The 17,650-nt window shown below is 40.3% G+C and overlaps 2 protein-coding genes across 3 annotated transcripts; both read right to left on the reverse strand.

Moving 5' to 3' along the window:
* Positions 1–984: 984 nt before the first annotated feature.
* On the reverse strand, positions 985–12,721 carry LOC306837474 (sorting nexin-18-like). Its single transcript, XM_079365173.1, has 4 exons — positions 11,437–12,721; positions 10,641–10,934; positions 8,849–9,231; positions 985–3,889 (listed from the first exon to the last, which is right to left on the reverse strand). Exons 1-4 carry the CDS (start codon positions 12,213–12,215, stop codon positions 3,663–3,665), a joined length of 1,683 nt encoding a protein of 560 aa, XP_079221299.1. The 5' UTR covers positions 12,216–12,721; the 3' UTR covers positions 985–3,662.
* A 2,235-nt stretch (positions 12,722–14,956) lies between these two features.
* Positions 14,957–17,563, reverse strand: LOC306837486 (SOSS complex subunit C-like). Of its 2 annotated transcripts, none has more exons than XM_079365190.1 (4): positions 17,214–17,563; positions 16,629–16,719; positions 16,362–16,434; positions 14,957–15,511 (listed from the first exon to the last, which is right to left on the reverse strand). In XM_079365190.1, exons 1-4 carry the CDS (start codon positions 17,236–17,238, stop codon positions 15,413–15,415), a joined length of 288 nt encoding a protein of 95 aa, XP_079221316.1. In that variant the 5' UTR covers positions 17,239–17,563; the 3' UTR covers positions 14,957–15,412. The 2 variants fall into 2 exon arrangements, with proteins under 2 accessions (XP_079221316.1, XP_079221315.1); XM_079365189.1 differs by having other exon boundaries at positions 16,362–16,449; positions 17,214–17,561.
* Between the last annotated feature and the right edge of the window lie 87 nt (positions 17,564–17,650).

Genomic DNA, 17,650 nt, shown 5'->3' on the forward strand with positions numbered 1-17,650 from the left:
CCATTTATAGGTTTCATAGTACCTCAGTCAGCAGAGCCATTCAGTGAGCAAAAAGGGAACAAGGCTTTCAAGGAACCAAAGGTTTGTCTTTTTTTTGCTCTTGTGATTTTTCCAAATGTGCTTTGACCCATATACTGTATTCCCCAGAACATATAAAACAACACATTTATTTTTCTAAATTCAGTTGTTCTTTGTTCCAACTTCAAAGTAGTTTGGAAATCCTGTTCTCAATATAATTTCCTCAGTTGAGACCTCCCTGTCCATGAACATGTACCTTTGCATTGATATATATCTTTAGTGTTTTCTGGAGAATATGTTTATGGATTCAGAATATTGCTTTATGTACAGTGGTAATGTATTGTCACTCACATTGTTTGAACAAACACCAATTAAAAAGAAAACGAAAGCAATGAGGAGAGAAGACAGAGGCTGGTCTAAATAATGAAGAGCCTGCCGAGTGCTGTAACCTGACCTGCAGTCTGTGAACTCTGGTGTCAGATATCAGGACCGGGCTGATGCTGCTGCCAGAAGAAAAACAAGCGATAACAAGCCTGGAAAAGCCTTACACTGCAAAGCCAAAGTAAACACAAGCTCGTGTGAAGATGGATTTAAGGATGAGTCTGTGTGTGATTAAAACTCATAATCTGACAATCATTAACACGGATGCAGGTTACACAGTTCTACATTGCCGACCAATAAGGCACAGTGACTTGATCAGATTTTACGCACATAACTTGTTCTAGACAAATATGATCAGGATTTTTGGATTTATCCACAGCTGATCATAAATGCCATTTCTTTGTGGAAGAATAACAGTATAACAGATAAGTGGTGCAACGGAAGCCCGAAAGTTTCCCATGGGCTTCAATCTGATAGTGGTAAACATTGCTGTACATAACTAAAATTCAGAATACTGGATATGACACAAAACAGAGAAAGAGACCACGCAAGTTACTGTATAATGACAGAAAACTGACAACAAAGTTTTGACTGAACATTATGATGATTTTATTTAGCGAAATGCTCTTCTTTATTATTTAAAGTTTCATCGAGGTGAATTAAATGTTTCTGCAGAACACTGTTAACAACCTGACTTGGGGTTTATCCTACTACAAACCTACTTCAGGAATCCCAGAAAAAAAACCAAAAAAAAAACCTTGACATTATCAGAAATATTTGAAGTGAGCTAAAAACTGACATCACTTGGTATGGTAACCTGTTGTTAAGCATTCAATTGGTTATCTCAGTTACATAATGTATGGTACACTTCATGTCATCGGCACAGTTGTTAGTTTCAAACCTTGTGGATATGTGATCTTTTTTTATGGATTTAACAGTTGATTACACCCAAGGCCTGCTCTTTGAGTCAAGCTCATGAACCATTGCAAGATGCTGTGTGTTTGTCTATCCAGGATGCAAACTTTTAATTGAAAAAGTCTCCTAGCCCAGTGTCACACAATGCAATGAAAAAAACTACAAACAGTTCTGTGGTCGAATTCTGGTTGACAGTAAAGACATGTGATAAAGTAGCATGTTCACGCATCAAAAAGAGCGAAACCCTTTAAAGCCACTATGTAAAATAAAATGTTTGTAACTCTGATACGACCTCGAGTGGTGGTATCAAAAAAGACTGTTCTGTTAGACCACTTTAAAGAAGCTGAAAACATAAGCCCCTTTTACACTGATTGTCCTCGAACAGTTACCCCTCTGTTGCCTCGCCATCAAAGTCAGCGTCATCTGAGTAAAAGTGGAATAAAGGCTTTACAGCGCTAATCCGGCATCAGAGGTAGTAACAGAGACATTATTACATCAATGTCAAGCGTCGGAGTCAGGATGAAGAACAGGGGAGTGTGTGTGGGCTCACAGTGGTTGATAATGCATCGTGTCTCTTATATTCCTGCCTCTGAGTGAAATCCCAGACTGGCACATCGATTTTATGCTGTTGCAAGATTCAATATAAAACTACTCGATGCCGTGTGACGGCAGAGTTTTGTCACTGCTGTGGAACCTCCATGTAAACAAGGCTCGTTTGTCTTTAAAAGTGTAATATGCGACATTCCGAGGAAACGTCCATTAGATGTTTCCTGATAGCATCAGTCTCACAAAAACAAAACAAAGCTGTCCCACAGAGCACTTCTGTTTTTTTTGTTTTTTTTTACCAAAGTCTTTGGACGATTGGTTTGGAAAATCTGTTAAATCTCCTGCTTCTCTGTAATGAAATTTGCCATTGTACCACAACATACAGCGGCCCTGAGTGGGCGGACCCGTTTCTCTTCCCTCAAGTGGTGGACAGGGAGGGTTCACTTCAAAGAAAATATGTTTGAGCCAAACTTAAGCGCCATCTCATTAGTATGAACAGTAAGAGATCAGAACAAACCCTGAGGGAGTTTGTCTCCGTTCTATTATTTACTCACTGATTAATAGAGTCAGGTTTTACTTTATATCTGCAATGTTAATGTTTAAACGTCGCATATCTTACCTTAAGATTGTCAGATTTTTTTTTTATACAATCAAATAAAAAAATCATTTTAACAAGAGAAGCTTTCAAACTGTTGGTTTATACTTTTATTAATGGGTTCAACGCAAAATCCAAAATTGCTTGTGACACGCTGAAGAACAGCGTCAGCTCAAAACGTTCGTGTGGAGTGCCGCCCAAATCATTGTTCTTGTTTGATCATTTTCGAGATTCAGCCACTTGTCGTTTTAGATTGAAAGGGAGTTGAGCGTGTATCATTATGTCAAAGCTCCAATGCCAGGAATAATTTATTATTTAAAAATGCCGCAACTCTAACGTCCCTGAAACGAGCCAAATGGACTGATTTGGACCTGAAGCGCTAAAGGCCGACATTGACTCTAACACACTAACGGCAGCAGTGCGTCTTAAACCAAGGAAGCAATGGTTAGAACTATGAAATCAACAACTGACTGAGATCTTTGCTTTAAGGAAAGCAACTAAAACATGGAACACAAAACACAACTGATACAGAAAAGCTGTGAAACTTTCAGGTAAGTGAGATATGTTAGACAAACTGAATCAACATAGTAGACCATGCCCATTGCCCACTTTGCCTATTCATCCGTAAAGCATGCTATTATGTCCCATTAAAACAATACTGAAGAGGTCATTCAAGTAAAAAATAGTCACATAAAAAGATGAGAAAAAAAAAGTCCTCTTCCACAATCATTAAAAGATCCAGTTTAAGTGATTTGGGGGGTTTCTTCCCCTCGAGGGGTTTTTGCATGAAGAGTTCAGGCAGTGGAAGCACGATGGAATCTGGAGGGCCTGTCTCAGAGAATCCAGATGCAGCCTTGTCTTAGTGAGAGCAGCTGTTTTTAATATCATGGAGTTCTGCTGAGTTTTAAGTTGTGCCTGGATTGTCAGCGAAATCCCTGTTACTGGTACATTCATCAGAGCTGTCCAGATACTCCCAAGAAGTTGTCCTTCCAAGTCAACTGGCCTCCATTTTTCAAGAGTGATTTATTTTCTTTGTACTCTTGTACATGTCCCAGGATACTTTAGATCAAATGGTTTTCTCCATTACTGGAGGACAGACACTCAATCATCTTTGCCCTGTCTTTAATTATCCGCTCAGTCTCCTCATGGCCTTTGCAGTCTAACTTTACTGTTTTCTCTCTCTCTCTCTCTCTCTCTCTCCGTCTTCCTACTGGTCATCGTCATACCTCTGAAGAGTGTCCTCCAGCTTGGCTGTGATCTTCTGGAAGAAGCTGATCTGCTGACGGAGATGGTGCTGCATTTGCAAGCGGAAGTCCCGTACGCGTGTGCGGTGGAAGTGCTGTATCTCTGCCAGCGTGGCACAGGAAATGATGTTGCAGCGGTCGTGGAGCTCGCCTTCCTTCTTCGGACAGTCTTTCACCTTGGTCAGTGCACCTGGAAAGAAGAGGGAGGCGGGGAGGGAAAGAGATGAAGACTGTGAACATTTGGCACGTAAATGAAATATAAAGCCAGACAGACATAGTGACATGTTTCAAATCTGTTTTCAGATGTACAAGTTGGTTTTTTGTTTCATTCATTGTAACAACTTTATACAGAGATTTTAAAAAAAGGCCTTAAATAAAATGTATTATTAGAATGTTGGTAAAACTCTCTTGTCTGTCTGTGAAAAAGCTACATCTAAAGAGGTCACTGATTAGACGGAGCTCCCCCAACCTTTAGTGAGGTGATTGGGCAATACTACCACCCCACATCCCTGACGCCAAGTCACCACCATCGGACTGTCAGCCCCACAACCACCACCGTCTTTATTCATGCACGGCCTGCTCCGACCTCCACCTCAGCAGCAAAGGGGTGTGGACAACAGGAATGCCAGGAATCCAAAGGAGAAATCCTTCGTGCATCTTATCCCGTCTCCCATTATCTCATTTTTCTTTTGTAACATAAAAATGAGTAAAATGAGTACCATTTGTTATGAATTAACACTCTACAAATAATGATGGGTTGATTGATAGCTTAAATAAGGAGAAAGCATTAACCTACTTCCCTTGTATTTTGCTTTTTGGATGTATTAATCAAATTTGATACAGCTTTTTTATTGGTGAACTTAAAAGGTCCATCCATGAAGTTTTTGTTTATGTATTAACTTTGGATAAAGACAGTCATTATGTCCAATTTAATAGCCAGCTTGTCAGTTAAATGCTTCCAAATTAGGAGCTATACCTCAAGTTCCTCATAATCAGCCTTCATGGGTCATGTTTGTCTAAATGGCAACATTTCCCTCTTAAAAGATTAGTCACAATAAACAAGACACTCTGAAACAATCTGAGAGTGGCTAATCTATCTAACACTTGACAAGTAAATACATCAAAATCTCACGTTTGAAATATACATCATCAAACACAAGCTAAAGCTACAAGACAATGGGAAAGACTGAAAAGATGCTTTAAAAAAAAAGCAGAGTGTAACAGCTAAGAAGGTTCAAGAGATTGTACTGTATCTTGGAAAACACCTCTTGGTTCTATAGAACTACTTGCTTTTTGTCATCATATTTCAATCTAATATCTGTCCAGCTATGAGTTTATCTTTAAAGCTAGCATCCAGAAGTTACAAAAAAAACAAAAACAAACTGAACCTCTAGAAGTACCTCTGAGGCTCACTTACATTAAACCAATATTGATTTATAGGCTATACATACAAAAACAGTCATTGTATGCTTCCTTTTCTTATTCAAAGGTCCAGTATGCTATCTCCTGAATAAACTCATAAAATGACCTTCTTATATCATCAGACAGGACACAATGCTATGGGTTGGCTTCTCTGTCAATAATGCAGCAACCAGTATGTCTTCGTTCTAAGTTTAGATTTTTGGTCTAGAATGGTCTGTGTTTGTTTTTGTTCAGGGAAGGGGTCGGTTTATATGATCGTGGAATAGCCAACATTGGTAGAAAAGATTGCTTGGGAAAAAGGCAAGCCAAGTCTCTTAGCTTACAATGACATTATTACATTCAAGAGAAATAAGCTTGTTGAGAACTTTTCCAGGTTTCCATTCTGCTTCTCGACGCCCAGTAGTGACTCAGAGTGTCTTGTTTATTGTGACTAATCTTTTAAGAGGGAAATGTTGCCATTGAGACAAACATGACCCATGAAGGCTGATTATGAGGAACTTGAGGTATAGCTCCTAATTTGGAAGCATTTAACTGACAAGCTGGCTATTAAATAACTACCTCATCATCCTCCTCTCGTTAGTTTCTTTCTAGATTTTACCCATTTCTCTCACACACACTTATCACACTGTTACTTCAGCAAGCTCACAAACCAAAATGAACTTGGACTTTGCTCTCATTGCTGCCAAGGCGATTAAAAAGCTTTAATCTGAACTCTTGTACTGCTGGTGGGAAACTTCTTCAACTCCTTCTCACATACGCACACATGTTCACCCCCTAGCCCCTTCTTCCTCCTTCCCTTCTACTGGTTGTATCACCGGGAGGAAGAAGGAAAAGAGGGAGAAGAAAAGAGGAGGAGGGGAGACTAATCCTGAGACTGATCCATTTTGCATTCCTACAGTCCCAGGGCAACACAGGACAAGAGGCCCAGGAATCTCCACACATTCAAATCAGATGTAGCCTTTGGACATCCCAGACAAAAACCACAAAGTCACAAAATACTGTAAGAGGACATCTAGGTCAACAGATCGGTCCCCCCACAGATCCATGCATGTTTTTCTAGCTAATCTGTGCTGCCATGTTGTCATGTTTTTGTAATTTGGAAGGCATTTGAGAAATGTTTGGCGCCATATGAGGTCGATTTGTGAAATGTAGGCCTTGAGAGAAAGGAATGGAAGTGTATGTTTCTAAAATGTGGGGTTAATGCTAGCCTGCTACTCAAAAAGAGCGTAATGCCACAATAGGAAAAAGACTCAAGCCCAAATGCTCATGCTCTTATTCAAACATATCCCACCAGTATTCTCTCATTAGAGTCCTTTACTTAATTGACTGTTTATGGAAACTTTGACTCAGCAGCCTTCTTTGTCAAAGGCTGTTATTTCACAACTCTGACAATAGTGCAGACTCTGCATTATGGTGAGGTGGTCATGGATGTTACTCAGCAGATGAAACAACAGTGCTTCCTATGACGGCAATGATGGTTCATTCAGAGTCTGTTCCTGCTTATAACGTTCAGCCAGGACTGATGACATTTTCTAAAACATGTGGATTAGTTTTACGAACTCTGAGTCAGTGGCTCTCCTTGTATAGTTCAACATGTTTGTCAGTGAGTTTGTAATTTGAGAAGTTCAGGCAGCAGTAAATAAAATTAGGTAGAAGTGAAGCCACTCATAAGAATGCAATACACATCAAATAATACATTTTTATTCAGGCCACAGTGTGTAAATAAAAACAAATTAAACTGATATTTCCACTTTTAATGTATTGCTATGGTTTCAAAGATATGCTAAACAGATAATGGCTACTTTGCATGACACCCTACGAAAATAGATATATTACTGCGATTCATTTTTCAGAGCACCGATGTGAACCTTGACACCTTTTGATCTACTTTTAACTGCTTCATGATTAATTTTTAAATCCCTAGTTAGCACACAGCCACTTTCTTGCTAATACTGTTAGCTAGGAATTTATGCTTTTAATTCAACTATACAGCACTAACCTTAACCCTAACCCAATGTCAGCATTCAACTAGTAGTTAACAGTAATGTTAGCTAAGAGGCAGCTAGCATTAGCTGTTCTCTGATGGTAACTTATAAGATTACCAAATAGTTTTTACATAACAAAACTCTTAATAGTGAAATGATAAATATTGTTACTTATTTTAGTGTGTTTTTTAGTTTACAACGAGCATGTTGTCAGAGGAAAATAGCTGCTACCTGAACATGTTAAATTTGTGGGTTTAGAGAAATAATATATAAGTTACAATAAGTAAAGAAGGTGCCAATTAGTCCTTTGCCAGATGTCATCCACTCTCTGTTTTTGATTTGCTAATTGGTCCACAAAATAGGAAATAATATACTTCACAAATATACAAACTCTAAACTTTCAACCTAAGTTCAAAATTGGAAATTAAATAGTACTATTAGAATCTGTAATCTGTGGTGTATTAGAAGTGAGTGAAAAAAAAAGTTGTTAAGACATTAAAGGCTCTTTCTGAGACAGAAAACCAAGTGTTATTCATCAGTCACAAAGTAGGTAAAGTCCTGTCATTTACCCGGACTATTGGGATTCAGTCTGTGTTTCCATTGTTGGAGCTGTGATTGTATCTAGAGAACAGAACTCAGTGCACTACAGAAACAGTGCCTCTTAGTTTGGCAAACGCCAAGACTTTGCATGCCAGCAGCAACTCCCTCCTCCCAACCTGTGGGGAACTAACAAGCCAACTCCTCTGCAAGTCCTTTGTACATGGCTGTATGAGTGTGTGCGTTTCTGTGTTTGTGTTTTCCAGTGAGCAAGTACAGGCTCTCGCAGTACTCAGACTGATACAATGGACCGGCCATGGGTTTCAGTTTTCAACCCAGATTGACACTGCAGTTCAGTAAATGAAAACAGATGTTGGCACAGTCAAAATGTGGACCTCTGTATTGTCTGCCTTTACAGTGACATGGTTAAAAAGATATAGATGTGGAAGGCTATTTCTTTTGGAGTGAATATTGATTATTTGAAGTAAAAAATAAATAAATCTTCAGTTGCAGGAGAAGACATACAACTGACGGAAACTGAGAAGGAAAATGGCCTTGTATTCCTCCCTGGATTCCTCCCTCTGCCCTGAAGAAGCATCAACAAACAACAGTCCTGACTATTACAACCTACCTGCCCTCCTTGAAGCCAATACTTGACAGTTGACTTGACTGTAAATAAAAATATATGCTGTGTCTTGCATCGATTACCAGCATGTTACATTACTTGAGATTTAATGTATCTTCTATCACTTTATCTTTTCACAAACTTCTGCCGCTAAATCACATTGAATTTTCCAAGCCATGGCCAGACAGCTTCACCATTAGCTACCTCTGCAAAAAAAAAAAACCCTCTGGAAGACAACTCTTACAGGCTTTATGGGCATCACATTAAAGGTGGTCTTCATGGTGACATTTGACTCAAATTTAGCCACTGGGAGATGTATTCTTTACTTAGGATGGGATAATGAATGACAGTAAAGAACAGAACAAAGTTTTAATAGAAAGAAAGCTAAACATTCAGGCAGAAAAATCACTGTGAAAAAAAATAGATAATTCTGACTCAGGCTCAACGCACCACCCTAACTAACCCATAAATTCCCCCTTCAAAGCACAACCTTATGTTCAGTATTTTCTCTCTAAAAGACAGAATGGAAACTTTGGCATACAATGAGTTTACACACTTCTTTAAACACACACACACTGACCTTTCTGTACGTGGATGATGTCAGGAAAATTGGCCAGGTGTCCTCTGTAGATGTCCAGCAGGTCAGAAATAGGATCCAGGTCCTGGCGCGGCTGCTCAGCAAAATAATCTCCAATGGCCTCGTATGCCTCACCAGTGTCTGCGATGGCTTTGTTCAGGCCTACTGAGTACGCCTGCTGGTCTATTTCAAAAGCCTGTGCAAGAAGTTTGAAGGACTGTCCAACCTTTTGGTACTCTTTTTTGAATCCTAACGCCTGTTTGCGAGCAAACTCGTTGATGGTTGCATTCACGATGACGCTGTTCTCGTCCATCGTCTTTGTGAAAGTCTTGAAGCCTTCAATCTTGCTCTCAACTTCCTGGAGGTCAAGTAGGACAGGGGGCGTACTGAAGAAAACATAAAAAAAAAACTTTTATGAGAGACCTTGAGGCTTGAGTTTTGTTTTCTTAATTGCAACATTACATCATTTTTATTACCCAAACATGTTAGTGCAATTTATCCCTCTGTACTTATCTCATCCTCCCAATCAGACACACCCTGTGATGAATGATTTCAGTTACAGCACACTGGAACAAGGAAGCTGATAACAATGTCATGCTTAAAGGCAAATATGCTCCCCTGTTACTTTAAACCCCTATAAAATGGTTGGAGCATAACTGACAAACAATACCCCAGTCACCACTATACTAAGTAAACAACATATATGTTGTAGGCCCAGAAAATTAAAATCCCAATTTCTCCTGTTTTGTTGTCCATCCCCTGTGCATCACAAAATGTGCATGTACCATTGTGGGACGTACAGCTATTTGTGGTTGGGTATATTTTCTTTCACTAAACATGCTGTGACTTGCTTACTTTTTTTTTTTAGAATACCTTTTACGAACTCCAGAGAGGGTGCTGGAATCTAATATGTCTAGTGGCACATTAAAGGTGAACTGCAATTGGTAAAAGTAAGTACGAGTAATTACAGTAATAGTTTTTTCATATTGGGAGGGTAAGGATCATCGCCCAATGAAAAACCCAACGTTTGCAAACCCAGCCTTCTGCTCTCTGTTCCCTTCTTGGATATGTATTGATAGGCGTCTTTTTCAGCAGAGGTCCTCTTGTATGACTACTGAATACATTTTCAATGCAGTGACTCGAGACAGAGGAGAACTTGGCTTAAGTCGTTATTTGGTCTCCCATTATAAAAAAAAAACTCGGGATGCTATAAGGTACCTTGTGCTTTTTTGGATCAACATGTATGATGATTTTAAGGTAACATCAGCTAATATTTAAAGGTTGAGAAAAAACTGTGAAAAATCTTGATTGGTCGAGAACTACTGTCACTAGCCATGACACATGACACCGTCCTCAAGCAATTGCAATGCAACATCAATTATGTACAAAACTTTTTTCATTAAATTAACCAGATAACAAAATAAATCACAGGCATTGCTCTGTTGCTGTGTTAGAGTTGCTGCACTATGAAGTCACGGCAGTTCCATACTGTGCTAATATAATTCAGATAAGAATCCACAAACATTGATGGGCTATTGTTAACAGGAGCAACACAGGTCAAAGTTAGCTGGTAATAAAAATGTGCCAGGCTGTAACATGCAGTGGGAATGAGGCTTTAGAGCAGTGAAACATGTTGACAACTCTATCGGAGCTCTTGAAAAAATCAGCAATTGTTGTTCCACATCAATCTTCACGAGACTTCAGCTGTTACACTGTGAGAAGGAAAAACATCAGTATACACTGAATGATTAAAACATATTCAAGCCCACTGCATAACCATGAAGCATTTTCCTACCTAATTGTGAGGAAGAAATTGGCCCCGACCAGATCGTCCCTCTCTGCCTTCCTTTTGCCCTGTTTCCAGGCCTTCTCATCAGCCCCGCATGTTAGGAAATGCTGGAAAACGTCACAGTGTGCCAGCACTGGATGGCTGATCATATGGTTCATCCACCAGATTAGTCCTTTTCTCCGCTTTGAAATGAAGTCCTCCTCGAAGCGACCAGTGGCCTGCTTCTCTGGAAGGTGGGGTACCGAGATGACCGGGAAACGCTCCACAAGACGAGCATACAGCCAGTCGAAGTGTTTATACCTAGAGGGATGATGGAAGGGAGACAGGATAAAAAAAGACTTACGTCAACGTTTTCAGTGGATGAGAAGAAAGAAGGTTTGGTAAATTAGAGTGAGAGAGATTCAAAAGGGAGTTCTACTGCAGGAATGATGAGAAAATGAACAATGTCAAAGCAAGCAGGCAAAACGTTTACCAAGATGAGAAAGTGGAAGCTCAAACGTTCAAGTTTCAAGGTCCTTGAAATACAAGGGAATAAGAGTTGGTTTGTAATTCCAGAACCCATGACAGAGTGTGCGGAGAGAGCCTCAAAGAGAAAGGAGGAGAGTCCAAAGGAAGCTAGAGGGTGAATGGCTACAGTAAGCTCTGCTTTTGGTTTTCTGTTGGAAAAAAACTGAAACATTTGTTTCTGTGTATTGGTTCTTTCTGGGAGGGGGGGGGGGGGGGGGTACAGTAAAGAAATGAGCCACATTTGGAAACCCCAGAGAGGGAAGAAAAAGAAAAGAAGAAGAAGTAATGCCTATACCTGCGGTTAACTTGTATATTAGTGTGCGTTGGGGTCAAGCCATAGGACATGTAGCTCTTCATGCCTTTGAACTTGGTCTGCTTGGTGGGGTCGTCAATGGTACAAGTGAAAGGATACGGATCCTCCTGCCACTCTGGCCCATGCTTCCCCATCACCACACAGATCCTGTCCCCATCCTTCACAAAAGCAGAGGCCTCCCCAAGAAGGAAAGCCTCCCCGCCAGACTTGACGAAGGTGGAAAACCTGTTCAGGTTCCTCCCCACGGTCCCTGAGCTCTTCGCATGATGCTGCTGCTGCTGCTGCTGCTGGGTGCTTTCACGCCGCCCTGGCAAAGAGGTGGTCACTGGGTACAAGGGGGGCGTGCTGCCGAAACTCTGGGGTGTATAGGTGGCAGGAGAGCTGTCATCCCAGTCGTCATCCCAGTCATCATCACTGCCATGACTGGTGTGGAAGCTTCCTCCCCCACTGCCACCACTCCCAGCACCTAGTCCTCTCTGAGACTGGGTGTCAGAGGAGGTGGTGGAGGTCTGGGTTGGCATCTGGGCTTTGGACTTGGGCGAGGAGAGCCCGTTGTTGTTGGTGTTGGAGGTGATGTGTTCCCTGATGATCTCCACATAGGAAGCAGGGAAGAGACCAATGTCCCCCCTGCTGTTCTCCCCCTCCAGCCAGCCCTCCAGCTCCTCCTCGTTGAAAAGAGTCACCATCTCATTCTCTGTTATGGAGATCTCTCCTGGGTTTTCTGAGTGGAAGTCGTACAACACTCTGGCCTTCAACGCCATGATTAAAGTTCTAATATTGTCTATCTCTGCGTCCTGCGTTTCGCTGCAAAGTTGCCTCAACTTTCTTTACTCCACGGACTGCACCTTTAAAATCTCTCTAAAATTTGGCTGAGATTATGATCACAAAGCGGTACCATGTGGTTTATTTTTTAACCTTTTTAAACCAAAACAAGATTGTATGCGAGATACATGCATTAAAGAACAAGGACAGAATCGCACTGGGTTATATCCGACACCCACCTCCTCTCTGCGCTCCTCTGTAGGCTACGGGTTCAAATATCATTTGTTTCCATGAAGGACTTAATCCTCGTCGGAAAATGCAAAGAAAGTAAATCCTTGGAGCATAATGCTTTCAAAGGCAAGATGCAGACCAAAGTTTAAAGTTGTCGAACTTTTGCAGAGGTTTGTCGCTGCTGTATTCCTCCAGATAAGGGCCGGGGTAAAGCCCTTTTCTTCCTCTTCTCTCAGAGATGCTTGTAAATTAAAGGCACCAGTTTGAACACGTAGAGGACTGGCTGACTAACGGAGGGTGGAGCCACAAGCAAGTTCAGTCAAGTCACCAATTTCACAGATGGAAAAAACATTTCACCTCATAAAGGCTCCGTTAAGGATATGGGCTTTTATTAGCCTGTTCTCTGACTAAAATGTCTTTCAGACAGACCTTCTGGCGACATTTTTTTTTATTTAAAAACAAAGAAATAAACAAGTAAAATTAAGTAAACATAAATGTCTCCTTTCATCTATTTTTTTTAATAGGCCTAAAGACTTTTTTTTATTTTTGTTGGTAGGGCATGGTTTCACACATTTGCTGCGTCAAACTACTGTTTCCGGTTATGTGGCCAAGCAGCCTACGAACGAAGTCACAGTTCTCAATTTAAAGCACATCTGTAATATCTTGGACTTTCATAACACTTGAGAAAATAAAGATCAAAGAATGACAGATTTTTTTTTGCAGTAAGGAAATGCAAGGGGTAACTAAATGTAGGCTGCAAATGATCTGCTATTCTTGCATTTTGAGACAAATATAATACATAAATATAATATGATATAATATAAAAAGTGATATGTGAGCTCAAAAAAGCTTCATCCTGCGTTAATGCACCATGGCCACTAGAGGTCAGTGTTTTATCACAGAGAAAGTAAACAATTCCTTCTTCTCCATCTGCTGGCAGAAAGAGGGCTTAAAGGAAGTTCATTCTTGAAAAACTGATAAACCCGAAAATATTTTAGCTTCTGTAAGACTAGAGGAAAAAAGAATAATTCGGACATTAATTGCTCTATTACATTTCTTTGTTGATTAATTTTTTACAATTTAACAATTTACAGATTTAAATGTTTTTCATCAGCCAAAAAGCTAGGCAAAATAATAGCCTACATGATGGTATTTGACCAATTTAGATCAAGTGATATACACAGAAAGGTTCACTTTAAAACATCTACCGTAAATTCCGGACTATAAGCCGCTACTTTTTTCTCACACTTCGAGCACTGCGGCTTCTACTCCGGTGCGGCTAATGCATGGATTTTTTATGGGGGACAATGAGCTTCTGCCGCAAAAACATTTGACTTCGTCACGTCGGATCTTAATATCAGTCATTTTGCGCTTCATGCACGCACCCTCATCATGGAAAACACACGGAGAAATACATATGATGCAGCTTTCAAGTTAAAGGCGATCGACCTGGCTGTCAAAGAAGCTAACAGAGCTGCTGCACGTTAAGATGACACTGACAGCGACAACAGAGACTGAGGAAGTGATGGACTTTTTCTTGTGAAATATATTACGGTCATCTTTTTCATCAGCCGTGTTACAGACACCGTCGGCTAGGCTTCGTATTGTAACGGTTCATGTTGTAAAGTCAGTAGTTGATAATGTGTTCATAATTCCGATTATGTGGAGAGTCAGTGAATGCACCAGCGAGAACGTGTTGAGTGGCTGTATGAGAGAACGCTGGGGGAGAGAGTTGGATTGTTACGGCAAGTTATGTGTTGCTCTCTGCTGTAAACGGCGTGGTCACGGCCGACAGTGATCGGGTTATTAAAAGTTATTATTTGAACGCTCTCGTCGTCCTTTAACGTCCGTACGGACGCTACAGTATTTGCGGATGTTACCGGTAGCCTACGTCTGTGTAAATAGCTCTTGTTATAGCGTGGACACCTGCGGCTTATAATCAAGTGCGGCTTATATATGTACAAATACATTTATTTACTTATTTTTAGCCGGTGCGGCTTATATCCAGGTGCGCTCAATAGTACGGAATTTACGGTAACTTATGTGGATGGTAGACAAAGTGTCAGTGATTAATACATGGTTCATTTTAAAGTATAGTTCTTGCTTTTTCTGTTCATTTAGCTCATGTTATGTTTTTTCATTTGTGTTCACCGTAGTCTTCGCAGTTTGGTCAGCCGCTTCATCCTTCAGCCAATGACAGCATCTTCAACTGTTCTGGTAAAACTGTCCTTCAGGTAGATCAGCTTTTGTCCTATCAACCTTAGAAGTCATCATCAACCATCTTCTCATTAACCCACAGTTCAATCAGCTTTTTTATCCAATACACCCAATCAACAGATTTATTTCCCCATTTCCACTAAACACTGGTTGGTTAAAAAACCATGCACACATATGACTTAAAAAGCAAGAACTCCTAACATGTTTACATCACCAAAGACATTGTATAAAAAGCTCGATCTCCTTTTCCTTTAGATGTTCAAATAAAAACTGAATTGAATATTATAGCACATAAAGCATCAAATTTCACAATTTATTAGCCAAATATCAATACAAAGTGTTTGCAAATGTAAAAACGTGAAACATTGTGCATGTTACTGTACGTAAAGCCCTGTGAAGAGTGCAGACATAAGCAACAAAGCAGGACTCCTAATACATGTGGAGTTGGTTTCAGGCCCTGGAAGGCTTCCAGAGATGTTTCACAGCTATCTGGAGTCTTCTTGCGTCTGTTTTGAAACCGCAAGCAGTCAGCTTGCTTGTCTGGATAATGTAAAGTGGATTCACACTCCCCTGAGTTTGTTTATAACATGACAAATGACTCTCCATTAATCACAGACTTAAAAGAGGAAGCTAAGAGAAACATGACTCTCATGTGCACATGGACCATTTGAATGATTCGGGCTCAGACTGAGCGTTGGGAGACGGTGGTGGTGTGGTTTTGGGGAGGGGGGGGGGGGGGTTTAAAAGGTCAAGAGTCAGGCTCCAAGCGAGGCAGGACGGGGAGGATGAGGTTCCCGAATGAGGAGTCCTGAGTGATGAAGAAGCCTGATGAGTGTGTGTGCGCATGCTGGAAGAGAAGAAAGTCACGACACTGGTATCCCATCAAATATGAATTATGATGCAAAATAGTTAAAAGAACTTTTCAGATTGTGGCTTCTGTTACAGCGCTGTAACTAAGGTGCTCCACGTACACAAACACAACCAGGTATGCATGTTTTGTTCACCAGCTGACTATAATTGTTTTATAGTACCGAGCTCTTAAAGCTCACATCATGCAGAAATAAAACCCGGCTTTCTTTCTTCAATTGGATGATGTAAGACTTTATATATTATATGTTTTAATGGGTCAAGAGTTCACACATGATAGCAGCATAATTAATAATGCATTTACACTTCAGAAAAGGTAAAGTATATTTTAATGTAATGCATTTTATTGTATTTTAATCTTTAATTCTGCACTTCAGGTTGCCGATTCACAACTGGCCGTTACACAGCTGGAAATTAGCCGCAAAGGCTAAAGCTGCTCCTTTTAATGTAAAAGGGGATTGTCCACGAAACAATAAACTAATAAACTAAACTAAGACCATGAATTGAACATAAGACAGGTAAGTAAGGAGATCTATCTTATCCCCATCATGTATGGCAGGCCATTTGTACAAGTCATAACCCCAGTCTGACTGATGGTTTGTCGGTTCAAGACCTGGGAGTTTCAAAGAAAAAGTATGGAAATTGAGCAAGGCACCAAACCCACAATATGCCAGTGTCTGTGCAGCCACCTATTCTGACATCGCTCCAATAATGCAGGTCTCCAGGTTCTGTTTGTGCTTTCTTGTCTATGTGCGCATCTACAGTGTCCCACAGTAACAACATGAAAAGTTTAAATTAAATAAAAATGTACAAAAAAGATTTTTTATCACCTGCAGAGCAGCTTTCTGTTGGGCAGCAATGTGTTGCTGTTCTGCGTTGTCTCTGAATTCCTTTAGATTTGGCCTGGACAGAGAGATGCTACAAGTGAACGGGAAGGAGAAATCAAGAGTTTTAAATGTCCATGTTCCTATAAGTATATGCTTACGCCATAAATATACATTACTTGTAAATACCCCCCCCCCCTTAAAAACAGTTCCTCAATGCTTTTGACTTAGAGAAGACTCATGTTACACTCAATGACTTGACATGATCCCTACCTGGCTCCAGGAGTTTTCATGGTTTGACTCTGCAGCAGCCTTCTCTTCTCCTTTTCTATCTCAGCCAGGATCGCCACTCGCTTGGGGAAGGCTGGATCACAGAAACACAAAGAAAGAAGAAACATGTATCACAGCTAACATCACTTCAGATTATTTCACAAGACACTTTGAGGAGACTAAATTAGTTCAATTAGATGACACATCTGCATTGAGCTGTTTGGATTTAAAACGTAAAAGTTAAAAAAGGGAAACATCAACGTAGTACTGAATGTGATATTGTCCAATAAATTGATTATTTCTAAAGCAGAAATAGTTTGTAGAGCTAAAGTTTGTTTAACCTGTTTTAATATCTGTGGACTTCTTTTAGTATTTGGTATCATGTATCTTCAGTGTTTAGCTCTCAGGTGAGAGGAGAGGTCGTTTTTCTTTTTGAAAGGAATTTAATGTATTTTTTAATTCAACATATTTAAATCCCCCCTGGAGGGGAACAGACCGTTAAAATCCTGCTGTCATGGAGTTGAGCTTTCGTGACACAGCTACAGCAAAAGAAGCACATACAAGTCGCCTAAAGATAGAGGACATTACCTTGACCTGGGGGATTACTAGCCATGGTAGAGGAGGCAGCAGATGAACCTCAGAATAATAAATACAGTTATCAATGCTTTAGGTCTATGTGTTTCCTTTAGCCTAGCTTATGTTGCACTGGAGGATACAAACAGCGATAAAAGTTGCTCCGAATGATAAGTGAAACTTGAATTGAACCTGGACGGATTAGACGGTATTATTGGAACTGTTTTACACTACTGTAACGGTAACTGAAAGTTTAAAATGCCGATAAAATCCTTTATGTACGGCTGGTGAGTCGCATGTTGACTCTTCAAGCTGCTCACAGCCGGTGTTTTCAGTCGGTTAGGTTAGATAGGAGTAATCACGAAGAGGTCTCACTCTACGGCTGTTTCAAGTGACAAAACAAAAACAATTCGATTAAGAGCTTTACACCAATGACTGTTGTAAATCAATAA

This window comes from Symphodus melops (assembly GCF_947650265.1).
Source record: "Symphodus melops genome assembly, chromosome: 16".
NCBI lineage: Eukaryota > Metazoa > Chordata > Actinopteri > Labriformes > Labridae > Symphodus > Symphodus melops.

Bases quoted from the DNA above. Each gene is read 5' to 3' on its own strand.
- LOC306837474 (XM_079365173.1), bottom strand. From the start codon at position 12,215: ATGGCGTTGAAGGCCAGAGTGTTGTACGACTTCCACTCAGAAAACCCA. The intron at 10,935-11,436 runs GTATAGGCATTA...TCATCCCTCTAG, and splicing joins AATATACAAGTTAACCGCAG to GTATAAACACTTCGACTGGC. The intron at 9,232-10,640 runs GTAGGAAAATGC...TGTTTTCTTCAG, and splicing joins AATTTCTTCCTCACAATTAG to TACGCCCCCTGTCCTACTTG.
- LOC306837486 (XM_079365189.1), bottom strand. From the start codon at position 17,238: ATGGCTAGTAATCCCCCAGGTCAAG. The intron at 16,450-16,628 runs GTAGGGATCATG...GTTCACTTGTAG, and splicing joins ATGAAAACTCCTGGAGCCAG to CATCTCTCTGTCCAGGCCAA. The intron at 15,512-16,361 runs GTGATAAAAAAT...CTTCTCTTCCAG, and splicing joins AACAGAAAGCTGCTCTGCAG to CATGCGCACACACACTCATC.